Below are 27,667 nucleotides of genomic sequence, written 5' to 3' on the forward strand. Positions count from 1 at the left end.
ATATTCCATCTCCTCTTCCCAAGCCTCACCTAGTTTGGGATTCTGAGTCTGGCTGGACTGGCCTGGAGGCTGAACAGCAAGGTGCCCCAGTGAGGTCGGCTGTGTGGCAGTAGGAGTGGTGGAAGTGCTGGGAGTGGACTTGGTCGACTGGGACTGGGACTGTGGGACGGTGCTTCGAATGGTGAGAGTGGCTGGGATGACGGTGGTGAAGGTATTGGTGGTGGGCCGCACAGGCATCGTGGAGCCTGGCCTCACAGGGGTCATCTGAGAGAACACTTGTGGGACTCCAACTGTCGGCTTAACAAACTGGGTACCTGGGGCTTCAAAAGAGAGACAAAGAAAAGCACCAAATCTTGGTTAGTGAGCTCTCCTGTAACACATTCCCTCTGTGTTTACTCAAAATACTGGAAAAGGAAAAGATTATTTCCCCAAACTGATGGAAGTAGTTAGCCTCAGTAATCAGTCCTAAAAACATTACAGTGAAGGCAGATTTCCATCAACTCCTCCCCAAACATCTCAGCACGCTACCTTTTCTATTCCAGGAGTAAATCATGAATAGCCTGACCTTGGTATTGGCAGAGAATAATGGGTATAGTGTGGGAAGCAGTATGGGTATACACAGGCCAAGAGGCAAAGCTGGTTCTGAAAAATGTAATCCTTTCTCAGAATACTAAAAACAGTCTTTCATTCTCTTATACAAGCTCACATAGAAGACAGACTATGTATGCCATTCTACTAGGATGTCCCAAAGGTGAGTCTCCTGGATCAACTATAGACAATTCACTTACAAATATTTAAGAAATATCAGAACTACATAGGATAAGCTCAGACCTGAAGGCCAAAATCCCAATGAGGTCTAAGAACAATGACAAAAACTTAGGAAGACAAGCTACCTTTACCACAACTAAAATAATACAGTATTTTTTGGCCCAAAATGTAGTAAACACTGAATATAGAACCATGGGCAAAATCACAAGATTTTAAAGAATTATCTTTCAATTTAATTTCTTAAAAAAAACAAACAAACAAAAAAACCCCTAATCATTGGCAATATTCATCCTCAAAGAATATGCCACTTGTTTAATTTATACTCCAAATCTATGCTGTAAAATGCAAGCAAAATAAGTTTATAAGTCCACCATGTAAGTAAGTAGACTTATTAGGAATACAGAATTTGGGAGTTTGCATTAATAATAGTCCTTCAGGATAACAAACAATAGCTGCAAAAAACAGAGCAGAAACAGAAAAATATCTATAAAAACCCTGTTTTACTACCTCATGAAAGGTGGTAAAAAGTTAACAAGAAAAATAAAATTACCACCCTGGCCAAAGGTTAGGAAGTTTTTTAAAAATGGGGCTTAAAATCAATATGATTTTTATAGTTTCAGAAAGTATACTTTTCAAATGACCTTCAATACTTTTGACAACAAAAACAAGTCTTTTGGATGTTGGTTTATTCCAAATGGGTATACATTTTTCCTTACCTGGGACTAGTGTAATTGGTCTAACCGTTTGGCCTTGCTGTACGTTCAACACAATCCCAACCTGATTCATTGCATTTTGTACAGGCCGGACATTTCTTACAGGAAATCCCTGCATTAAAAAGCAAAATGATCTTTAACATGGAGATCAGCTAACACTAGCAGAGACTGTATTCAGACCCATGTCCAAAATATTCCCACACTCTTACCTAATGATTCTCTCTCTTGAACTAGAGCTTTTCAATGACTGAGATGGAGAAAAGTCTGGACTTCTGGCAAACTTTTGAATGACAAATACTAAAACTGGAGAATGAGGTTTGGTGCATATGAAAAAAAATGAAAACCTAGTTCTTGTCTTAAAAGAACCTCAGTTTAAAAAAACTCATCCAGAAACTGACCCCAAAGAATGGGGAAAAAAACCTGACATTAATGGGAGAGAGTCAACATAAAAACAACTGTAGGAAACTGTTCCCAAAGTCTACCTCAAAAGGCCATACACCTCTGGGAAACTTGTAAGACAAGGGAGGAAAAAGCATCGGCCTTTTAATCCCACACCAGCACTGGGTTTTCAACTGCAATTCACATTTCTTTCAAATAAGTCATCTTCCTTCTCTTTCAAAGATCTCCCTGCACTTCACCAGTTTTGCACATATACTTCTGTAAGTCAACTAACTCACCCCATTATAAGAAAAATAGCCCAAGCAAAGGGTGAGAACTTTTGAGGGCCAAATGTTAAGGCTTCCTAATGCAAGCTTCCCACTCTCTCCTGCCTAGACCTCAATCAAATTACTTAATAGCCCTCTGGAGGTATAAAGAGGAAATTACCCAGCTGTATGCTATGTTGGGCTTTCTACTAAAGTCAGCATCAAATTAAAAAAACTAGTAAATGAGAAAGCCAGATCAAAGGACAGAACCTAGAACCATTTCTAATTATGCTGGAGACTCAAGTCAGAGCCTTGAAAGGTTCCCACAGTCCCAGAATTCTACCAGGTCCCAGAATTCAGAGCCCTACTTACCTGTGTAGTGATAAATATTGGCTGTGAAGCTACCGGGGAACTAGTCACATGGTTGGCATTCTGCATGACCTGCACAGGCCTCAATACTGGTTGAGTAACCATTGTACCCAGACCTGGGGTTGGATTCTGGGTTAGGATGAGCGGCTGTCCACCTTGTTGGACCAAAGAATTGCCAGCTAAAGGATAAAAGGAAGAAGAAGGAAAAAAAAACAAAAAAACAACACTGTAAGCCACAATTTATAAGCAACACAATGGTCTTAGGTAAGAAATGGTGTCCCCAAGTATCAAGATATTCAAGACTGTCACTCACCCCAGGTTTAATGTCATCAAACTTACCAAATATTTAAAAGCTTTACTGAAATCTACAATTAACAGAAAAATATATAGATACAGAAAGTTCACTAAAATCTCTCTCATATATCTTAACTTGCTGTTATTTAACTGCTAAATTGTGTCCAACTCTTTTGCGATCTCATGGACTGTAGCCTGCCAGGCTCCTCTGTCCAAGCAATTTCCCAGGCAAGAATATTGGAGTGGGTTGCCATTTCCTTCTCTAGGACATCTTCCTGACACAGGGATTGAACCTGCGTCTCCTGCACTGGCAGGCAGGTTCTTTACCACTGAGCCATCAGGGAAACCCATGTATCATAACAAGGCGTGTCTTAACACACACGGTCAGACTTGTACATGGCTATCACTTTGATGATTCAAGCGACCACATATAACTTCCCCATACCAAGTCAGCAAAACCATGTAACGTATAAATTCTTTCTCCATATTTTTACTATGTAAAACCTATTTTATTGGAATGTGATTTGTTGTTACTCTACCTTAAACTTTTTAAAAGAGGAATATTCATCAACAAACATTAATTCAGCAAGTACACAAAAGAATGGGATCACTTCCTAGTGAACCAAATCTCAGAAATGCAACAGATTCTCTAAATATCCATTGTCTTGTATAGGTATGTATAGGTATGGAAACAGACTTCATGTCATTAAAACTTATAAAGAAAACACCTGCCAAAACTAATAAACATGACTTCAGAAGATTCCTTCATAAATAAATAATACCAATATCATAAATATTTTCAAACTGAAGTATTTTAAATTCTTTTTCCTGTGTGATAAAAGTAACTTTAGAAATGTTTTAAGTCCTCTATTTGCTGTATGTTCTCAGTTGCTCAGTCATGTCCAACTCTTTGTGGCTCCTTGGACTGTAGCCCACCAGGCTCCTCTATCCATAGGACTTCCCAGGCAAGAATCCTGGAACGGGTTGCCATTTCTTATTCTAAGGGCTCTTCCCAACCCAGGGATTGAACCCTTATCTCCTGAGTCTCCCGCATTGGCAGGTGGATTCTTTACCGCTAGCTCCACCTGAGAAGCCTCCATTTGCTAAGTTTGGCTAAAAAATCATTAACACTAAGTTTTCTGATTTACAAAGACTACTCTAAATTCTATTTCAGAGAGCCAATATGCCTAAATCAAAGATTCAAGCAAAATACTGCAGCTCTTTTCACTAAAATGGGATGGACTCCTCTGAAGTTTTAAATTACATGTGACAAATGGCGTTACTAGATAGCTACAAAGCTAGACCACCCAAAGTGGGTATATAAGTGGCTGGCTATTAATGGGCCAATAGTGACTTGTCCCATGTTCTCCCAGAAACTGAGAGACCACCAGTGGACTAGACTCTCATAGTTACTGGGTCAGCAGACAAGTAATTATAGAAGCTGACAGACAAAAAATTCCAAGTTCTGTCTATGCTAATCATATGGGTCTTTCTCTCTATATATATTTCAACTTAAATATTTTATTATGAAAACGTTCAAATAAAAATAAAATACTATAATAAACCTCCATGTACCTATACCAGCTTCAGTAATTATCAACTTAAGGCCAACCTTCTTTCATCTGTACCTCACACCCTCTTACCAGCTCCCATATTATGCTGAAACAAGTATCAGATCATATCATCTATAAATACTTCAATATATTATCTCTAAAAAATAAAGATCCTAAAAAAGAGGAAATATAACATCATTATCACTCCTAAAAAATATTATAATTCTGTGACTACAGTGGATAACAGTGTACGATATAATTAAAGTTTGCCAAGAGAACTTAAACATTCTCACTAGTCCTATCCCAGACCCCCAAAATGAAAAATATGTGAGGTAATGGATATGTTAATTAACTAGACAAAATCCTTTCACAACACATACAAATATCAAATCCCCACAATGTACACATTAAGTATCTTACAATTTTATTTGTAAATTATACCTCAATAAAGTTAAATTTATAATTCTTGGGGGCTTTCCTGGTGGTCCAGTGGTTAGGACTCTACACTTCCACAGAATGGTGCACAGGTTGGATCCCTGGTCTGGGAACAAAGATCCCACATGCTGTGCAGTGCAGCCATAAATAAAACAATTCTTTGATATTAAATATCCAGTTAAAATTCAAATTGACGATTATATTTTTTTGTTTGAGTTGGGTTACAAAAGGGTTCATAAAGTACAACTGATGGACATCTTAAATCTCTTTTAATCTATAGCTTCCCCATCCATCTCTTTTTATTCCTTCACAATTTATGGTTGAAAAATATTGACTAAATAAAAAAATATATTTTCTATTCATTATTTTAACTGCTAGGGTAAAAGAAAATAAATTATCTGTTATTTATCTGAAACTAAAAATTCTTAAGATAAAATCAATGACTCAACATCTCATCTAAATATAGGAAGGGAAGGATGGAAAATTTTTTGTGTTTATGTGCAATCAACTAGCATTAGAAAGTCTCAAAAGACAGGCCTTGTTTCCATGAAATCTATACATAGTCTACTACTATAAAGAATGTTAACACAAGCATTTTCTGCAAATATTCTCGGATGTCAGGGTCATGTTTGAATTTTGATGAACTGTTAGGACCTTTCCAAAAATAAAAGGCAAACAAAGAAGGTTTCTAAGCCTAGACTAGGTTTACAATTCAACTGAAAGCAAAACCAGCATATGGCAAGTCACCCAGAGTAAGTATTTATTTAATTAATTCTATAAATTATTCTAATAATTCCAATTCAAACAAATGAATTGTTTTTAATGATTCCTGCATTCTTCTTCTTTCCTAAAAGAAATGCTGACAATTCAAAAGTTTTCCAAAGTTCTATTTCCAGAAAATGAAGAAGGCAGTCAGAATCTTGAGGCTTAAAAAAGCCTTTAAAAGAATCATCCAACCAGTTCTCTACCTGGAGGTCTGCTCTCAATTAAGTACCACAGCCTTAAGCAGATTAAATAATAGAACATCCCATGGCTTCTCTCAAAACACATTCTGTTTACTTTACAAATTTGAAGGTCTTGATTTTTTTCACTAAGTTTATTTACATAGCCTTAAACCCCAGAGATAAGAGGGCTAAATGGAGTTGAAATGGACCAAACAGGAATTGAAAATCCTAATTATAGTAAAAAAAAAAAATCTGTAACATTAAATTCACATCATTCACAGCTCAGAATCAGGCAGTAGGTCATTTCATTTCATAATATTCCTTTCCAATGCATACATACGGTCAGCCAGAACTATAGGAATAATTTCTAAATGCTGAGTGATGGATTCTGAAGAATGGCAAAATCAATAGTAAAACATCTGTAATCTTATTCCTAACATTTTCTTAAAAAAGAAAAAAGCCTTACTGAGATGTAATTCACATATCATACATACTGTATCACCCACTTGAAGTGTACAATTTGAAGGCTCTTTAGTATATTCACAGGTTTTGTGCAATCATAACCACTATTTAATTCCAGATTTCATCATCCCCAAAAGAAACTGTATACCCATTAGCAGTTATTCCCCATTCTACTTCCCCCAGCCCTGGCAACCAACAATCTTACTTTCTGTTTCTATAGATTTGTCTATTAACGGCATTTCATAATAATGGAGTCATACAATATGTGGTGGCCTTTTTATATTTGACTCTTTCACTTAGTATGTTTTCCAAGGTTCATTCATGCTGTAGTATATATCACTATTCCACTTCTTTCTATGGCCCAGTAATAGTCCGTTGTATGAATACACCACATTTTGCTTATTCATTCAACATCTTAGGTAGTTTTCACTTCTGGGCTATAATGAATAATGCTGGCATTTCAAGAGTATTTCATAAAAGTCACACAGTTGTATATTTCATACAAAAAAGAAAGCTAGACAAACTCAATCTATTAATGTGTGCTCATCTATGCATGAAAGAAATTTTAAGCCTTTATTTTTTTTTTGGCTGTGAGACTTATATGATCTTAGTTTCCCAACCAGGGATTGGACTCAGGCCCTTGGCAGTAAAATCTCAGAGTCCTAACTACTGTACCACTAGAGAACTTCCAGAACTAATGAATTTCTGGAAGAACACACAAGACATATGTAACTGTAGTAACCAGTCTATATCTTTTTTTTAAAACCATGAACATGGGTTAACATTTTAATTTGAATACTAGAGCTTTTTAAAGTAAATAAAATCAATTTTTATACTTCAAAAAATTTTTTGCACATAGGCCACAGGAATCAAAGGTCCATTCAAAGAAATTAAGTCATGTGATGCTCATCTTTGGCCTCAGAACGCTGTGATCAAAGGAAAATTTGGCAAAACTGGTTGCTCATAGCACTTTGACAAGATTATTTTAAGAGAAACATAGGAAAGTAGTATAATGCAGTGGGAAAGCCACAAGTTTTGAAGTCTAAATAATTCAAATCCAGTTTAGTCACTTACTATTTGACCTTAAGTATATTATTCAGATTCTCCACACCTTGGTTTCCACATCTGTAAAAATGAAAAAAATCTCTAACGGTTCCTCATCTTTATATATATATATATATGAGGGTCACTGATTATATGTTGAAAAAGAATTCTAGGAATTTTTCATGTAATAAAAATTATTCTTTTGATATCCAAAGACTGACTGGTGAGGCCGTATGTAGAGCAATCTCTTATGGAAACTTGATACTATTAAATTTTAAATGCCTGACCCAGCAATCTCACTTTATACGACAGATATGCTTACATAGTAGGCACAGATATGATGCCTGAGAATGTTCATCGTAACGATTTATAATCACAAAAAATGGGATTTAATAAATGTCCAAAAATATGGAAGGTAAGTGGTTATATCCGAAAGTAAGAATATTAGGTTCACGTCTACTGGAAATATAAGATACAACATGTCTAGATGGCCATTTCAGGAAAAATACTGATCAAAATCCTTAAAAATTGTGATAACCTCTGATACAACAATTTGACATTTAGAAATGTATTCTCAGAACTAAGGATATGAGAAAAGACAGATGTTTACAAAAACTCTAAAAGTAGTAGTATACCGCTTTACAACCTATTGCTGAGGACTGTTAACCAAACAACAGCAAATAATCATCAAAAATGTTACATAAAGATTTATTAAAATGAGAAGATAGTCACTACATACTAAGGGAGAAAAGCAATTAGAATCTGTATGGGCCCATTTTTATAAGGAGTGAATCACTTCACATAGCATATAGATGCACATAAAGCACATATATGGGGACTTCCCTAGCTGTCCAGTGGTAAAGTGCCAATGCAGGAGACACAAGTTTAATCCCCGGTCTGGGAAGATGTCACATGGCAACTAGACCTGTGTGCCACAACTATTGAGCCTTTGCCTCAACCACTAAGCCCTAGGGCCCATGGTCAGAAACAAGACACACTGCTGCAATGAGAAGCCTGTGCACCGCAACTAGAGAGTAACTAGAGAAAGCCCACACAAAGCAACAAAAACCACGTGCAGCCAAAAATAAGATAAAGAAACGAATTAATTTAAAAGATCCATATAGTACAGAATAAGTTACAAATAGTTATCTCCAGGTAGTAGGATTACAGTTAAAAATTGTTTTCTTCCTCCTTTTACTGTCCCCTTTTTCTACAATGCACATATTAGTCTTGTAAAGTTAAAATTAAAAATAAGTCCTTTATAGCAGTGCAATAATTCTATGAAGATGTTTACTCTAGACATGAACCTTGAGACAGAACTTGCCAATAACGCATTTGCAGAATGTAGAAACAGTCATCAGAAACAAAGTAGGAGGTATGAGAGGAAGGAGACAATAAAAAATGGTACAAGGAAGCTCATGATCGACCTTTGAATAGTAGGAGTTTTAAGTATGCCGTTAAAAGTCTGAAAGGGGCCATTATGAAAATTATCAGACTGTAAGAGAAATGTGTGAGCTCACTAAACAAGGATTTCAGTGTAGATCTGTCTTTATCAAATGAAGTTAAAGCAAGAAGCTTTAACTATAGTTAAAGTTTGAATGGAAGAGCCTGCCATTGTTGTTCCACATCTGGTAGTTGCTGTTTACATTCCTATGAAGGAAGCCTTCGTAAGCTTTTTGGCAGGTACATGGTGAACACTTCAGTTGCATGGTCAAGGAAGGATCCAAGGTCATGGATACTACAGCTGATTTGTCTGTTTTCTTCTGCCTCATCCTGATTTACAAGCAAAATCTAGAAAACCTGCAAAAGTAAGTGTCTGGTGGCTTATCTAGGAATACTACAAAAACAATGCTGTTATTTTTGGTAAAGAAAATCAATTTTGTATAGTTTATTTCAATGTGAATTTTGTGTAAAGTTCAGGATTTTTTTGGTGGGGATGAAACAAATTCTTGTGGTAAATTCTCTTTTCAAAAATATTTATCATCTTCACAATTGAAGACAAGTTCTTTTTTTTTAATCTTTCCTTTTTTGGTATTTGGTTTACTACTTTGGGGAATAAAAAAGCCATTTTAATTGTGAAATTATTAAGATTTATCTAACTTTTAAAATATTACACGCTATATGACCCCTGATATAAATTGTTAATGCTGTATAATTGTTGCTGGCTAATGTAAATGAATGAATATTGCAAAGAAAAGAAAATAGAAAATGAAACAGAAGCCAATACTATATAACTTCACTAGTCAATAAACTCACTAAAAAAAAAACCACTACTCTTTCACCATTTCCTTCAGGTAGACAACAATCCTATCCTATTTTCCACACCCAGGAACCAATGACCAAATGAAGCTGCCAAAGAAAATATGGAACAAAACTGCCCTGAGAGAATTCTTACCAGACTAGTGGGGCTCTTCTAATTAAAAACAAACAAGCAAACAAACAATCCCACCCCCTTCATATCTCCTTAACAGTTAGGAATTTGGGGTTTACATTTTCTTTCCTAGAAATTATCAGTAATAAGAAATCAGCTGCCCCCTGACCTGAAACACCAACATCGATTCAGCACTAACTCAGAGGAACACCACCACTGACTTCCGTATCAGAGAGTCAGGACTAAACTCACTTCAACAGCAGCAGAACCACATCATTTCCTAAAACTGAACAGGTCCAGCTAATCTTAAAACCACTTTTAGTCTCTGAACCCTCTAGCCCAGGAAGAATTTCCCAGTAATCCCACTTACCATTGTTGTTGGCAATGAGTGTGACAAGAGTCTTCTTTGTACTGTCGCTGTTCTGTGCCCCGCTGCTACTAACGGTGGTGGATGCAGAGAGGTGCCCAGCAACAGAAGCATGGGCAGCGGCGGGCACTGGAGCCGAGACAGGCTGCTGGCTCACAGAAACTGCGGGGAAGGGGAGGCACAGTCACTCGGAGACAGGGACAGAGGACACTGAAGGACACTTTTCTCATCTTTCATCTTATTGCGGGTCTCAATAGCCAAAAAGTTTCCTGCTTTATTCGTAAATCTGACTGTTATCTGATTTCTCCTCCTATGTGTCCCTCACGCCACAAATGAGGCACAATGCCTTCTTTTTTGTCTCCGATTTCCTGTGAATTACGTTAGATTACAGGCTCCCTGAACCAGATTTCACTATTTTGCTTATAGAGCACAAGCAAACCTCTAGAACTCAAAAGGCTTATTATCACCACTACTGGTATTCATAACCATGCATTAGTAAGCTGTCCACAAGACCACCAACTATCCTGTTTCAAACCAATGCCATCTTCAGTTCTCAAGGCAGGAAAGATTAAAAACAAAAAAAGAGCAACAGATACAATTCAGGGGAAAAAGAACTACCACCCACTTTATGAATTTAGGGCAACCTAGAATTTGACCCTGCAACCGCACCTTTTTGAAAGAGAAGCTACAAGCCTAAGTTTGTAAACTGTCCCTGAAGACAGACACAAAGCAAATTCTGCTCAGCTCACAAAGGAAACTAAGTTCAAATAAAACAAACAAAACAATCTCTCAAGACTATGGGAAACTGTTTTTGACTGGGTATATAAATGAACACTAACACACACCACTTGTTCACACATCATTTGGTAAGAGAACTGCTTATGTGTTTGATAAATATTGGTTAACTCAACTCTCAATGTTTTTAATTTACTAAATATAGTGTTTCTAGCTTTGTGTATAAGGAAAACCAAAGTACGTACAGACCAGAGAATAGGGGAAAAGGTAGTACCAGTGCCACAGAGAAGTAACCCTGAATTCTTAAGTCTTCCACCTCATACTTTCTTAACAAAAATGCCATTCAGTTCAGTCAATATAACAACAATCTAAGGTCAAAGAGTTCTGTTACCTGTGGTAGCTTTGTCCACTGAATTATAATCCTCAACTACGGAATCCTCAATGACGTCACTGATCTTCTGCCATGGCTCCAACTCCTCCTCCTCACACTCCATGAACAGGTCGGTGTCCGCCATGCTACAAGAAGAAAAGGTTAAATGAGACACTGACCTCACAATAGGAGAAACAGTTTTATACAAAAGATGGAATCAGACTCTGAAGCTACTGGTAACCTACACCATTGTGCTTCCTCTACCATATCCCCTAACCTCCCCCATTTTCAAGGTTCCAGAATTATAACTTTTATTCTTAAAAAAAAAAAATTAATGTGGAAGACTCCACAGCAAATTATTTAATAATTACGGTTAAAAAAATTAAAGCTATAATACTCAGGACTGGGATTAGGGTGAGGTGAACTTCGTAAGTGGGGGGGTCAGACCTTTTTTCTTTAAAATTGGTACTTTGCTCATTATGAATTTTTTTGCGTGAATATTGAATTTTTAAAAATGATACATTCACCATTTGAGGAAAGCATCCTATGAACTTGTTTGGAAAACCAGGAACTTTTGAAGAAATCACTAACCATTCTGTCTCTAGACTGCTGTTCTACTGATGCTGGACTTGAGGTACAACATTCCCAGCCTCCAGCCAACTCTGCTTGCTTCAGACTGGCCTCCACAATCCTAATTGGCAACAGCCATGTTCTTAGTATCATCCTGTTGCTACTGTTTTGAAATTCAGTGGTATTTGTATGCGGACAGACTCCTTGGTTTGTCATATGTCTGAAGTCAAGGGGAGATTCTGTCAGCAACCAAGGACCTCTCTGTTCACTCCTGAATGGATTTCCTCCAAGGACATGGCTTATCCCTGAATATGTGCTACCAAATCCATGTGGTGGTTGTTTCATCCCTAAGCTGTGTCCAACTTTTGCAACCCCATGGACTGTAGCCCGTCAGGCTCCTCTGTCCATGGGATTTCCAAGGCAAGAATACTGGAGTGTGTTCCAATTCGTTCTCCAGGGGATCTTCCTGACCCAGAGATCGAATCCCAGTCTCTTGTATTTAGCAGGCAGATTCTTTACCACTGAGCCACCAGGGAAGTCTATATCTATCTAAGCTTCTATAGCTATAAATATATTTAAAGGTATTTATAAAATATACCAAATCTATAAAAGTATATAATTATACCATTCCCTAGATTTCCTCTAATTGCTTAATATATTGTACAAATTTAAACACACTGCATCCTTAAAGTTGTCTGACCATTTACCTTTATTTCAAAAATCTTAATATACTTAAGCTCTGTGGTGAAATTTAAATGTAAATAAAATAAAAATAATAGCATAAAAATGATATACAAAATACTATTTATCTTGATAACTGAGCCTTTTTGTACTCGAGATAAGAGCCACACTCTAATTTCAACCTATGTGCATGCGTGCGTGCTCAGTACTTGACTCTTTGTGACCCCATGAACTGGGCACCACCCGGGAATTCCAACCTTAAACTCCACGATGATTTTGGGAGTCAGCCTTTAATTTGAAAACACTGCTTGAACTACATTCTTCTTTTTAGAAATAAAGCCTACCTCTTTGCAATGCAAACGAACAGCTATTAATGTTATGCTGCCCTCCAATATTAGTTGAGTAATGGAATGGGAGTAGCACTACTGCCCAGTGTTCAAACAAAGCTTACACTGCAAGAGCTCTCAGTGCCTCAGCATCTCAGAGTTTTTTCCGCCACACCCCTAAGGCAAAACAAACAACCAATTTAACCATCGCGTTAGGGCCACACAATTTGATAGTTTGCAAGATGCCCAACAGATGGCGTTGTCTACCTGAAAATTCAAAATATTCCACAGCTAGTCAAGGGCCCGTTTTAACGGGTAAAGTGCTTTGCCTGGTTCTAAGTGGAATCTAATATTCTAATTATTTCTGTTTTCTCAAATCAAAACCATAAAGGAGAGATGCTATGAGTAAGGTAAGAAAAAGCTCTAAGGTATCAACTTAAATTTCCTTGTTGTTTAGTTGCTAAGTCGCGTCTTGACTCTTGAGATTCCATGGACTGCAGCCCACCAGGCTCCTTTATTTGTGGGATTTTCCAGGCAAGAATGCTGGAAGGGGTTGCCATTTCCTTCTCCAGTAAATTTTCTTAGTTTTGCATTTAATTTACATATACAAAAGACAATGTTAGCCAGAAACTGAATTAAAAAGCCAAATCTGTATCACAAGCTTTCTTTGAGTCAAGCCTACACAACACACTTTTGTATTTTCCAGTCTAGTTCCACTGAAAGAGATAACATTCTAAACAACTTTTTTTCTAACTACTTAATTTTATACTAATGTTCTTTACTGTATAACTGTCTTAGAGTCCAAAGCCAACAGATAATTCATGCATCCTATAAAACATCCATCAGAATGAATATAAACTGTGCATAAATGTTTTTTAAGGACTTTCAGCTCTAACCAGCTGCAAGCAGAATCCTCATACATATACTGAGGAATCGGTAGAAAACTTTCTACGGGAATAAATAGAGCTATCTGAATGCAAATTGTGGTTTTCAGTGTCATGAATATGGATATTTTAATAGCATATTCAAAGGCTAGTCTTTTACCTCAACTACTTATAGCATCTTAAGAAACTGAGTTCACGTTTTGTCAAACAATGAAGATTAATAAAAATAACAAAAGTTTCCTCCACCTCACAGTCAAATTATGTTATTTCCACCATGAAGAAGGTATTCTAAGAAACAAAGAGTGGAAAAGGCAGCTGTGAAAAGATGGCAAGAAGGACATTTATGTCCTAATTACTTTTTACCAAGTGAGAAAAAATAACTCCCAAGGGTATATGCTCTGCCAAGACAACCAATGTAAATTAAAGGGTTCAAGATAGAAAATTCAACTCAGAATATATTTTTCAAGATTTTTACTATGTGAAAGATGGAGTTAACCAACAAGGCGTATCAACTCAGAAAAGTAATAAATCTGCTGACTGAACATGTTTTATGACTTACACCCAAAACATCTCAGAAAAGACACTGAAACCAAATTTTTCAAACAGTTCTCAATTCTGATCTAGACTCTGTATCTGAGAATGGGATCATTCCTTTCATTCATTTCATCTATAGCTCAGGGTCAAAAAATTAACTCTGCTGAAGAGATGGGCCATGCCAAAATAGGTATCAACCTGAAGTAAATTCCTTGTAAACTTTAAAAATGAAAAATGAAAATTTAGTATCCTTTTGTAGTTTTCCAGCTATCAAAAAGGAATTCTCATTAATACAATGAAGTGCTATATTTAATATCTCCACCAAGATGCTCAAGAAACACAATCATTCTCTGATCCATGAGAATACAGTCAAGTGATCTATGGCATATAATTAGTTACCTTTCAACTATTTTTGGACAAAGACGACAAGAATTACTATATATGTAGTACTAAAATGTATAAATCTTTCCAAACAGTCTACTTGTATTTAACTTCTCTCCACACTAAACCTTCAGCTTTATTTCTCACAAGGAGAAAAAAAAAAAAAAATCTATAAATTTTCCCTCTCTATTATTTTGCTATAAAGGATAAGTGTACTCATAGGCTTGGCGTATATTTCACACTAAAAAACAAAGTTATGTTCAAGTTGAAACCTTTTCATTTCTCCTGAAAAAGTGCCAGGTAAAAATGTGAATTTTGGAAATTCAAGGCCAGCAGGTAGGGAACACCATGCTCATCAAGAGGAAAACCTGGACAGGCATCGAATTTGAGAATCACACTGCAGTAAAGGGGCAAACCCCCATGAGACTGCAACTCTGAGTCAGTATCCAGGGTTCCTTTCCTGCTGTTCTTAAAAGAAGGTATAAACTTTGATTATACACAAGAGTAGGGAGCTCCCTGGCAGTCCACCTGTGAGGACTCTGCTTCAACTACAGGGGGCCCAGGTTCGATCTTTGATTGGGGCACGCGCGCGCAAGTGCACGCACACACCCAACCACCCATAACCCAGCTTTAACAATGATCAACCAGGCTTTCCTGATGGTCCAGTGGTTAAGAAGCCACCTTGCTATGCTGGGGTCACTGGTTCAATTCCTGACCCAGGAAGATCCTGCACGCCCAGAAGCAACTAAGCCCATGAGCCCTAACTGACTGCTCCCACGCTCCACAACAAAACAAGCCACCACAATGAGAAGTCTGCACACCGCAACTAGGGAGTAGCCCTTGCTTGCTGCAACTGGAGAAAGCCTGTGCACAGCAAAGAATACCCAGCACAGTAAAAAAATAATTTTTTAAAGTATCAACCAATCTTATTTCATTTACGCCCTCTTTCCTTCATATTATTTTGAAATTAATTCCTAATATCACATTCCTAAATATTTTGTGTGTTGTATACGCTCAATCATGTCCAACTCTTTGTGACTGTAGCCATCCTCTGTCCATGGAATTTTCCAAGCAAGAATACTGGAATGGGTTGCCATTTCCTACCCAAGGGGTTCTTCCTGACCCAACGATTGAGCCTGCGTCTCCAGCATTGGCATATGGATTCTTTACCACTGCGCCACCTGAAATATATTATGTATCTCTAAAAGATAAGGTCTTGAAAAGAATCATGTATCCAAAAGTAGAATAAAAAAAATCACAGAGAATTCGTTGGCAGTCCAGTGATTAGGACCTGGCGCCTTCACTGCCAGGGCAGGATCTGATCCTTGGCTGGGGAACTAAGATCCTGCAAGACACCCAGCCAAGTTAAAAATTAATTAAATAAACAAGTCATAGTACCATTAACATGCCTAAAAGATTTATAGTCTCAATATCAAATATACAGGCAACACTGAAACCTCAAATTCTCTCAAATACCGTCGTTTTTTTTAAAGCTTTATTTATTTTTGGCTGCACTGGGTCTTCACTGCTGTATGTGGGCTTTCTCTAGAGGCAAACAGGGGCTCCTCTTGGCTGCAGTGTGCGTGCTTCTCATTGCAGTGGCTTCTCTTGTCCTAGAGCACAGACCCAAGGTGAGCGGGCTCAGTAGTTGTGTTACATGGGTTTAGTTGCTCTTTGGCATGTGGGATCATCCTGGATCAGGGATCGAACATCCCTGAACTGGCAGGCAGATTCTTAACCACTGGACCACTGGGGAAGCCGCTCAAATACAGTTATTGAAGTATGATTTACAATGTTGTATTAATTTCAGATGTACAACAAAAGGATTCAGTTATACATGTTCATATATCCATTCTTTTTCCGATTCTTTTCCCGTATCAGTTATTACGGAATACTGAGGACAGTCTGCTGTGCTATACAGCAGGTCCTTGTTGATTATCTATTTCATACACATTTTATACATAGTAATGTGTATATGTTAATCCCAAACTCCTAATTTATCCCTCCCCCCACCTTTCCCCTTTGGTAACCATGCATTTGCTTTTTCCTTTAAATTATTTATTTGGTTGCTCTGCGTCCTCACTGCGGCATGCTCACTTTGCCAGTTGTGGACAGTGGGGCTACTCTTGGTTTAGGTGTGCCGGCTTCTCATTGTGGTGGCTTCTCGTGTTGCGGAAGACAGGCTCGTAGAACCCAACGGCTCAGTAACTGTGAGGCACAGGTTTAGTTTTTCTGTGACGTGGAATCTTCTTGAACCAGGGATCAAACCGGTCTCCCCTGCACTGGCAGGTGGATTCTTACCCACTGTTGTCACCAAGGAAGTTCATAAGCTTGTTTTTGAAGTCTGTGAGCCTGTTTCTGCTTTGTAAATAAGTTCATTTGTATCATTTTTTAAGATTCCAGGTATAAGTGATATTCTCTATTTGTCTTTGTCTGACTTCACTCATTATTATAATCTTTAGGTCTATACATGTTGCAGCAAATGGCATTATTTCACTCCTTTTTATGGCTGAGTAGTATTCCATTGTACACATGTACCACAACTTATTTATTCCTCTGTTGATAAGACATTTAGGTTGGTTCCATGTCTTCATTAAACACCATATTTCTTAAAGTTTGCTTTGATTTGGAGTCAAATAAGGTCTACATATTATGATTATTTGATAGATTTCTTAGGTCTCTTAATTTCTAGATCTTCATAAGCTGGATCTACAGGCATGATTAGATACAGGTTTAACATTGCCCTCTCCCCCCCACAAGACTACTCATAAGGGCAGGATTTTCTTCCATCAGGAACCCTCCCATCTAGGCTCAATGCCTAGATATAGTCATTCTAAATCTATCATTTCCTTTTCATTTGTTAACTGAAACACTCTGATTTTAAAAAACAAAAACATATCTACTATTTGGTTATCCAGTGGTGCAGTTCAAATGGAAGTCTTGATTCTTTCCATCTTGCTTCTCTTTATTTACCAGTTTTCAAAATAATAATGTTTCACTAGCATTTCTTCAAAGTGACCAATAAGCTTGTTCTTAAACTATCATTGTATCATATTACAGATTTAATCATGTTTGATGTGCTTTGATCCACAGCAGTTAACCTTATTGATATTCAAAGTGTCCTATTTTGCTCACTGGGAACTTCTCAGTTGGGTCCTTGAGTTCTTGTGACACAGTGCTTAGTAGTGTTTGATAAAATTCTGGCTATGGGATAAAAAAAAGCTCCAGGCTCATCTCATACATTCCTGCCCCGTAACAACAATCATCCATTTTCCCAAGGAACCCTGATCCCTTCTGTTACAGAATGATATTCTAAGATCACAGTCTAGATGCTAGGGGCTTTTCTGCTCATTTTAAACATAAAATTATTTCCACATTAATCCCCAACTCTTAGTCAACTCCCTTCAATTTGCTTCTGTGTCATTTGACAAAAAAAAGAAAAAAATTCCACATCTACAAATAACCCTTGTCTTAGAACCTTAAATTCTATTTTCTCCTGAGATTCTTGAGATGTTTCAATCTTTTAAACTTACATTTATTAATTCTCAGTACTTTCACTCTTTTCCAAACCTTTCCCTTCCCCTTCATAAGATGCCTACATCCTTTTCCTTACTGGTAGAATTCACATCTAGTTAAAAAAAATTTTTAAGAAGAATCAAAGATGACACAACACATAGATTTTAATCAAGTCCTTTAGCAAGTAACTTTTTTTTTGAGTCTGCCTTCATTACCTTAACACAATCATCTAGGTTTTGCTGAATTTTTAAGTAGTTTATTTTTTATCACTGAGTAGTGCTTCATTTTGGAGAAGGCAACGGCACCCCACTCCAGTACTCTTGCCTGGAAAATCCCATGGACGGAGAAGCCTGGTAGGCTGCAGTCCATGAGGTTGCTAAGAGTTGGACACGACTGAGCGACTTCACTTTCACTTTTCACTTTCATGCACTGGAGAAGGAAATGGCAACCCACTCCAGTATTCTTGCCTGGAGAATCCCAGGGATGGGGGAGCCTGGTGGGCTGCCATCTATGGGGTTGCACAGTCGGAAACGACTGAAGCGACTTAGCAGCAGCACTTCATTTATGGATAAGCCATCATTTGTTTATCCATCCACATGTTGGCACATAGTCGTTTTCAATTTTTCAGGTTATTATGAATAAATCTGCTATGAACATTTGGGCACAAGTCTCTGTATGTGCATATGTTTTCATTCTTTTGGATAAGTAACCAGAGAGGAATTTCTGGGTCATACGGTAAGCTTATGTTTGGCCACTTTTCCAAACACTAGCATGAGGAGCTTCTGACTTTCCCAATTTACAAGTCCTGCAGAGATGGCCTTGTTATTTATTAATTTATAGTCATGCTACAGGGTATATGGGATCTTAGCTCCTGGACTAGAGATTGAACCCTGCCCTCTGAATTAGGAGCACAGAATCCTCATTAATGGACCACCAGGGAAGTCCCTGCAACTTACTTTATAATGTGGAGTTGCTTAGCTCCTATGACCCTTGAAGTTTGGGGCTCTTAGCTGATACGCTGGAACAATAGGAACATTCATATTTAACTAACATATAAGATAATTCAATTTAACATTCTTCCCTTAACTACCAGAAATATCTGAGTGGGCAGGAACCATGTCTTTCTTATTTATTAAACTGAAAAAAACCTGATTTACGATGTGTCAGTTCCAGGTGTGCAGCAAAGTGATTCCGTTATGCCTATATATGTTCTTTTTCAGACTCTTTTCCCTTACAGGTTATTATGAAATACTGAATATAGTTCTCATAACTTTTTAAAAAGACTGTCTTTTCGTGAATGCCAAGATATAAACAGATCACTCCAGAGAATTTCGAACAAAACTTTTAAGTACTCCTAACACAAACTTTATCCAGAACACATAGCTAATCAGGTTCTTTTTCAAGCAAATTGGGAGGTGGGAGGGGGATGAAATAAAGCAAAGACCTACACTTGACTTACAAACGAAGAGCTGCTTTCTACCTTCAATAAAATTTCCAACAGCGCTAAAAAAAAAAAATCATATTCCAGCGCTCTTCAGCATACAGTAAATACAGTCCAAGCTGCGCAGCGTATCTATAGAAGGTAACTATGTTCAACAGCTGCACATAGGTTATATAAAAGGAAATCTAGATAATTAAGGAATCTACATATGCCAGTGGCTTTTATCCAACTCAGTAACATTCAAACATGGATAACCTGTCCCCACAAGACATGGGGCAATGTCTGGAGACACTTTTGGTACTCATACTAGGGGTGGGGATGGGGAAGGGTGCTACTGGAATCTATCTAGAGACAAGTGGCCAGGGGTGCTATTAAACATCCTGCAACGCATGGGATAGCCAGGGATTTACCAGGCCCAAAATGTTAACAGTGCCAAGACTGAGAAGCCCAGATCAAATTGAATCCACATTCTGAAGCAGAAATTAAAAAAAAAAAAAAAAAAAAACCCATCTCACATTCTATGCATAAAGAATTCTCATTTTTCTTTTAAATTCAAGTATAGTTGTATTCAGTTCAGTCACTTAGTCGTGTCCAACTCTTTGCGACTCCATGGACTTCAGCGTACCAGGCTTCCCTGTCCATTACCAACTCCTGGAGCTTACTCGAACTCATGTCCATTGAGTCGGTGATGCCATCCACCCATCTCATGCTCTGTTGTCCCCTTCTCCTCCCACCTTCAATCTTTCCCAGCAATTCTTCTTCAAAGAATCCCAGAGGATTCTTTACTAGCTGAGCCACAAGGGAAGCCCAAGTTGATTTACTTTATGTTAATTTTCTCATTTCTTTTTAAAATCATTTATCCTCTCTGCAACAGAAAAGATGAGCACAGATTCCCATGAATTGTTCAAATGGTTGCATCTTACACAATAAAACATTTTTTTAAGTAAAAACATTTTTATAAAGCTCATATACATTTAGTTTTGTTTCACCCTATAATGATCTACCCATGAAAGAGCTTGTTCCCGCCTAAGTAGATAATCTCTCCTTAGAAAACTTCAGCACAGCACTATGGTGTTAGTTCTCTAAATTTATGGTTACTATCAGTAATCCCCATTATCAGTATTAACTGTGGTAAATAATCCTTGTGAAAATAATTTTCCAAAGTCCCCAAATCTCCATTTTGAAAATTTCTGGTTTTGACCTCTTTACTATTCTATTCTTCTATGGGTTGCTTTTGCTAAATATATCAATTCTTCTTGTCTCTTCAACTTTCAGATCATTTTCTCAGAGGGTGGCGAACCAAAATGACAAGATGCAAACTTATTACTATGGTCTTTCTCCAAGTCTTACTGTGCTTGAACTTAAAATTACAGAAGTAGCTCTATATCTCAAAGCCAAAGGTTATGACAATAACAAGTTTAAATAGAAAAATGTGAGCCAATAATCCAAACTCTACTTGTCATCAGCTGTTCTTTTGTTAGAACAACAACCAAAAAAAAGCTATTGACAATAACAAGTAACCTGAATCAAATCTAGCACTTAAATTTAACTTCCAGTTTTTAGGAAGTATAGCGATAGAAGAATAAGTAGTACCACAGGGAAATAATGAGATAAATCCAGAAAGTGGGACATTTTAAAACAAAATAATCAGACAAATGCAGAATACAGAATACTTTATAAAACACACTAAAAATGTCAAGCACACACCCAGTTACACACATGCACACACACAGAGAAGACAGAGAGATATAACAAAATGCAACATGTGAAACTTCACTGGATTCTGGTTCATAAAAAAGGTACAGATGACATATTGGGGACAACTAGAACATTTAAAAATAGACTAGATATAAGATTATATTTGAAAATTTTACTTTTCTTAGAAAGGATAGCAGTATTAGTTACGTAGGAGAATGTATTTATTCTTAGCAAATGGGTCAGTGGAAGTATCATGACTTTCAGGTGGTTCAGCAAATACATGTTTTGGTGTTTTCTTATAGACATCAAATATGCCAGCATGTTAAAAATAATGCATTTGAGTCTAGGTGGTGGGTTCATTGTAGATTCTCCTTGTATTCTTTCACCTTTTCTTTACATGCATGAAATTTTCTTGAATAAGGTCTGAGAATCTAATGCAAAATATGGTGGCTACAGTTGATAACACTGTATAATTGAGATTCACTAAAAGAGTAGAACTTAAATGTTCACATATACACAACCTAAATATATGAGGTGATGGGTGCGTTAACTGAATGGGGGAATAGTTTCACAATATTTATGTATGAAATTACCACGATGCACACTTTAATATCCTACAATTTTATGTCAGTTACACCTCAATAAAGCTGAAATTTAAAGTAAAAGAAAAAGAAAAAAACAGTTAGGGGTAAAAATACCAAATGATCTTTTGGTCGTGATGTTTTATACCTCTACATTCGGCCATTTCCTTTTTGCTATTAAATCAAACCGGTAGCCTTGTGGGTTGAATTTTCTGTTAACTTGTTTTCATTTCTAGGAGTAATTTTCACATAGATTATATATACACAATTCTTAATATATTGCACAATAATTAAATAATACTAGAAAAAATAAAACTAAGTTGGGGTATACAGATTACCAAGGAGGTACTGCAAGATGAGATGAGCACTGCCATCTTCCACTAATCAAGACATCTTGATCACCTGACATCTTGGTAACTATTTGGTTTCTCAGTTCTGTGGCAGTAACCTCACTGGTAACATGACTTCCGTGTACTCAGTACATTTTAGTCAACACTGCAACTTACACAGGACTACTAGTGATTTTAAGTCTTTGGCATTCATCTTTCCACCATAATATGGGTGTACCAGATACGTACCTTTCTGGGAGGACTGAACTGTTACCTTAAATGCCAGCAAATATGGTCCTATAAAATCAGCTAATGAGTAAAAACCTATGCAACTGAAAAGCAAGATACAAAGAGACTACGCAATCTTATTTAAAAGCAGCAAAAAGAATCCCTCAGTTACAACTGTCTACTTCTGAGGTATTTAGTGGGCAGAAAGGTTTACCTATCTTCATCTCAAATAAGATTAAGAAAACATCTGTTTTCTACCAAAATTCTCCAGATTTGGTTTTTGAAGTTCTGGATTCCTTTGTCTAATTCTTTTATAGTGCTAAAGTAAGTTCATGAATGAAGAATTCAGTACCTAACATTTTCAACTGACTGCTAGTGCCTGCTGCTGCTGCTGCTGCTGCTAAGTCGCGTCAGTCGTGTCCGACTCTGTGCGACCCCACAGACGGCAGCCCACCAGGCTCCCCCGTCCCTGGGGGTCTCCAGGCAGGAACACTGGAGCGGGCTGCCGTTTCCTTCTCCAGTGCGTGAAGGTGACGAGGGAAAGTGAGGTCGCTCAGCGTGTCTGACCCTGAGTGGCCCCGCGGACCGCAGCCCACCAGGCTCCCCCGTCCACGGGAGTCTCCAGGCAGAGCACTGGAGTGGGGTGCCACTGCCTTCTCCACTGCTAGTGCACACCCACCCATAAATCGAGATAAAAAGAACATGTGGAACAGAAAAAAATGTTTTAAAAACAAAAAATTTAATTAGACTACTACTCTCTTGCTCCTGGGTGAGAAATAAACAATAATAATCCTCAAAACAATTTGCATTTGTATTCAAGTTGAAGGCATAAGGAGAAGCGGGGGAGCAGCAGAGGATGAGGTGGTTAGACAGCATCACTGACTTAATGGACATGAATTTGAGCAAACTCCACAAGACAGTGAAGGACAGGGGAGTCTGGCATGCTGCAGTCTATAGGGTTGCAAAGAATCTGGACACAACTTAGGGGCTAGTCACCTAAGTTGAGGCTAGTCACCTCAATTTTTTCCTTTAAAAGGGACTAATTCCAGAAAATCTATAGGGCTGAATACTTAGTATGGCTATGAAACAAATTATTGTTGAACTTGTAGTAAGAAGCTTTTATTTACCCAGTCTATCCTTCACAGGAACTATTGTAGAACCTCACATATAACTTTCACAATGGGTTCTTAAATACTCTTAATAATCTGTCTAATATTCCTAAACATAAAATACTTCCCACTTACCTTGCAGCAAACTTCCTATCCAGGAGAATCCGTATATATTCATTATAAGCTCTTTACTGAACAACTGAAGTGAGCAGTTGAGTTTCCTATTTTTAAAGCGTTCAATATTCAGTTTCTCTCCCAAGAGAAGTTCTTCATTGACATGTTTGTCTAAATTCCATTTCTACTCAATTTCATTTAACTCTGCCAAAGCTAGCAAAATGTTATTTCTTTCTCCTCTCCTCCCAAGTTACATGTAAAAATGTTTTTGTGGATATGGTTTATTAACACAAACCACACTGCCAAAGAATCTATCAAAGTCTTATCATACTGATACTATGACAAAGACACCACCAGCTCTAGGATTTGCAATTTAAATCAAAAATCTCCACTTACAACAAAAAGACATATATGGAGAAAAAAGACGAAACATCATTTGGAATATATTTTATTTTGCTGTCATATAATACCAGGCATTATTACGTGCTTTACATTCATTACCACAATGAATTTTCCTAACTATGTCCTAAGTAATACACTTATAGATCAGGTCAAATGAGGTTTAGAGAGTTTAAGCAACTTGCCCAAGGTTACAGCTGATCTGGGATATTTACTAAGCTTTTTTTGCTGTGCAATTCTCTCCCAATTCACTGCCTCTTCCACTATTAACTCCAACTAACATTTCTGAGTTCTCCAGAAGTTTCTAAATGGGAGACAGATTTGGATGACCTCAGGAGCAGAAGGATAGGACAGACCCAGTTTCTGGTCTCAGAACCCCTTTACTTTCTTAAAATTATTAAAGATCTCAAAGAGCTTTTATTACTGTGGAAAAGATCTTTTGATCTTTACTTTAGAAATTAAAAAGTAAAAAGTTTAAATATCAGTACACTAAAAACCAACAAACCCATTACATGATGATATAATTAAAATATATAACAAATTTTCAACTAAAAATGATTTTTTTCCCCCCAAAACAGTGAAATGATGTTGTTTTACATTTTCGGAAATCTTTCATGTCTAGGTTAATAGAAGGCAGTTTGATTCTCAAACCTGCTTCTCCATTCAGTCTGCTCTTCTATGTTGTTTTGGTTATGTATATAATGAAGATCTGCTGTCACACAGACAGAAAAAGGGAAACACATTCTAAAAACCTTTTCAGATAGATGTGTGTATTGAGACAGTACTAAAACTAGACAAACGTTTCTTAAACAATAGTTGCATATTGGAATCTGAAACCCTACTGATGAAAGTTATGTTAAATTCCATCAGTGTATCGTGAATTTTGAAGATTACTCACGGTGACTTGAGTTATGCAAAAGTCATTTGAAAATACAGATTTACTGAATTATGCCTATCTTTCACATGCTGAGACATTTCACCATAAAATATATTTTAAAAAATCAGTCATCAACACTGACTTGCAAGGCAAGTCTTTTAAGCACCAGAAGTTGTTAAACTTGAGATACCAAATTTTTAAAAATTCTAATTTTCGCTCTCAAATTTTTATCACTGAGAACAAATACGGTCAATTGTTTTCCTTGAAGTGACAAGCTCACTTCATTTGCTTTCAAGAAACCATTGGCAAACGCTCAAGTGTGAAAAATTAGTTTGTCAGTCGTTCTTTCCAAGTAAAAATGCTGGTGCAGGAAACAAGCAACTCGCAGCTAAATCTCACAAGTACCTTTCCTTATGACAAAGATTTACCTCAGCAGGCAGTATCAGTGGTTTATGCACACTTCCCATTTGGTCACGGATTCTTACAAATTAAAAATACGTGTACTAAAGTGAAATTTAGTGATTATCCTTACTGCTTCATCAAAGACATTCTCAAGTAAGCGTGGTAATTGTTTCCCACAATAGTGTTGCCTTTGGACCATCGGTGCAATGCCAGTGAAAAAGCTAACCAGGGTCTCAGTATTATTTTGAAAACAGTTACCACCTCATAGCTCTCCTGAGAGGGCCTGAGGGGAACCCCAGGAATTAGTAGGCCACATTTTGGGAACTGCTTTTCCAGATTTACCACTGGTACAAGGTGGGGTGGACACAAAATCATGTTCATCCCAAGAGACTCTATTCTGTTAGTTCCTTTAGCTTGAGATACTTCAGCATAGCTGGTACGCTATAACCGTAATATAGAAAGGGGAGGAAATCAAGGGCATAGACCGCCACTTAATTGTTCGAAGATGATAGTTTGGGCACCTTTATACTAGAACCATAACTGTTAATACGGTGGTCACCTTAATCAGTTTCAGCTGAAGGACTGCAGATTAAAAAAGTACAGACGATATACCCCCCTCAGCATCCCATCCAAATATGCTTGTAGCTGAAGTATCCCGCAAACAACACTTTTAGCGACCTGCAAGGTACTTTTTATGCATCCTGAAGTTAAGACCGATTGTGCTAAGTAGTTCAAACTCAGGATCCAAATTCCAGAGCCAAAGGCAACGGGTCTCAAAATTCAACGTCGTTTGCCAAGCAGCAGCCCTCCGCCCCCGCCGTTTCCCTTCATCTAGATGGAAAAATTCCTTTGAAAGTAAAATTGCACGTCTCTGGGGTTTTGCGCGGAGGTGGGAGGTGTCTAAAGGAGTGTACAGGGCTGGGCCACAGTCTGCAATAGAATGACGGCTATTCCGAGATAGGACACCTGTATCAGTTTCCATCTCGAAAAATAAGTTTGGACTAAATGTCTTACAAGACTCTTTCCAGCTCTACCTTTCTCTGAGCCGAAAATACCCTAGACAAGCAGAGAAACGTCCTGTATTATTAACAGTTTGAAGGAATCCCGCGTCTGACGAGAAAGCAGGACAACTTGCGAAAGCAGAAGAAGCAGGTGGATCAACGATATCCCTCCTTTTCAGAAGGTGCTAAGAATCTAGAGAAAATAGTCCCTGGGATAAACATGGCGCCCACCGCGGCAGGATATAACGATACGAAAATAAGCTTTTTCCGCCCCATCCCATTTTATAAATCACGGCGCCATCCCGAAGAAATTTTAGAGCCAGGGGAGGAGACTTTGTAAACTAACTGCAGCGCACTAAGGCTTCGGATGTACTATAGGCGGGATTACATAACACAAGGGAGCGGCTAGGCAATCACTCATTTTCCTCCCCGCGCTCAAAAAGAGCGCCCCACTAGTTCCCCGGCGGGGGTGGCGGGGGAGGGCCGAGCACCACCCCCATCCCCGGGGGACGTCGGCCCGCCGGCCTCCCCGGCGCGGCCTCGCCCCCTCGCCCGCCCCTCCCGCCGCGCCTCGCCGTCTCGCCACCGCCCGCGCCTCCGCCCCTTCCCCAGCGGGCCGCCGCCCGCACCCGCGCCCGCCCACTCCTCCGAGACGCCTCGCGCCGGGTGTGCGTGTGGACGTCGGGTGTGTGCGGGACCGTGGGGCGCGAGTGCGCGCGCGCGCCGCGGCGGGCGCCGGGGGGCGGGGGCGGCCGGCAGGCAGACAGGGGCCTCCCCGGGCCGGCCCGCCGCGCGGCTCCCGCGGCTCCCGGGGCGCACGCACTCATACACGCGCCCGCGCGCCGCACCCCACGCCGGCTGCCGCCGCGGACCGCGCCGCCACTCGAGGGGGGCGGGGGCGCGCGCCACCGGGCCCCCGCCCCCACTCCTCGCGTTCCCGCCCCATCCCCCTCTCATTGTCTCGCCTCGGAACGTCTCGCCGAGCAAAAAGATAACGGAACCCCCGGGAGAAGGGGGTGGGGAGAGGGAAGGCTCGCTCGCTCACTCACCTCCCGTGGTCGTCGCCGCCGGTAGTCTGACCCGAGGAAGGCGCCGTCGCCTTAAAGGGACCTTGCACCCGGCGCCGGGAGAAGGGGGTGGGAGCAGGGGAGGGGACGGGGGCTTGGGGGGGAGACGGAGAAGAGGGAACCGTTGAAATCTCGTCTCCGCGAGGGTGAAAGGAAACCTCCCTCGGGTTCGAGTGATTTGGGGTGGATTTTTTTCCCGAGGGGGCGGGGGGGCCCCGAGGGAGGGGGGCGGGGGGGCCAAGGAATGCGGCTCCGTGTACGGGAGCTGGCGCGGGGGAGAGAGACGCCGACTCCCCCCACCGACCCTCTCGCTCCGCGGAGGGATACGGCTCGTCACTTCCGCCCTCCCCCTTTCGTGGTTTTTCAATTGGTTGGAGTGCGTGGCACGTCATGGACTCATCCTAACTCCTGCCCGGGCTTCTTTTCTAGTCAAGTTTGTCTGGGCCTGCAAATAAATAAA

The 27,667-nt window shown here is 39.0% G+C and overlaps 1 protein-coding gene across 8 annotated transcripts in view; it reads right to left on the reverse strand.

The window, feature by feature from the left end:
- Positions 1–27,667, reverse strand: part of POGZ (pogo transposable element derived with ZNF domain) — a 57,457-nt gene that overhangs the window by 19,128 nt on the left and 10,662 nt on the right. For 2 of the 8 annotated variants that reach the window (XM_020874314.2, XM_020874312.2), the window contains exons 1-6: positions 27,190–27,515; positions 11,091–11,215; positions 9,968–10,126; positions 2,498–2,673; positions 1,485–1,593; positions 30–320 (exon numbers count right to left, since the gene is read on the reverse strand). In XM_020874314.2, coding sequence (XP_020729973.1) covers positions 30–320; positions 1,485–1,593; positions 2,498–2,673; positions 9,968–10,126; positions 11,091–11,214 — 859 coding nt within the window. In that variant the 5' untranslated portion in view covers position 11,215; positions 27,190–27,515. Of the gene's footprint in view, positions 1–29; positions 321–1,484; positions 1,594–2,497; positions 2,674–9,967; positions 10,127–11,090; positions 11,216–27,189; positions 27,516–27,667 lie in introns of those variants that run through there. The other 6 variants (XM_020874318.2, XM_020874316.2, XM_020874320.2 and 3 more) reach the window with 4 other exon arrangements.

This window comes from Odocoileus virginianus, chromosome 5, assembly GCF_023699985.2.
Source record: "Odocoileus virginianus isolate 20LAN1187 ecotype Illinois chromosome 5, Ovbor_1.2, whole genome shotgun sequence".
Classification (NCBI taxonomy): Eukaryota; Metazoa; Chordata; class Mammalia; order Artiodactyla; family Cervidae; genus Odocoileus; species Odocoileus virginianus.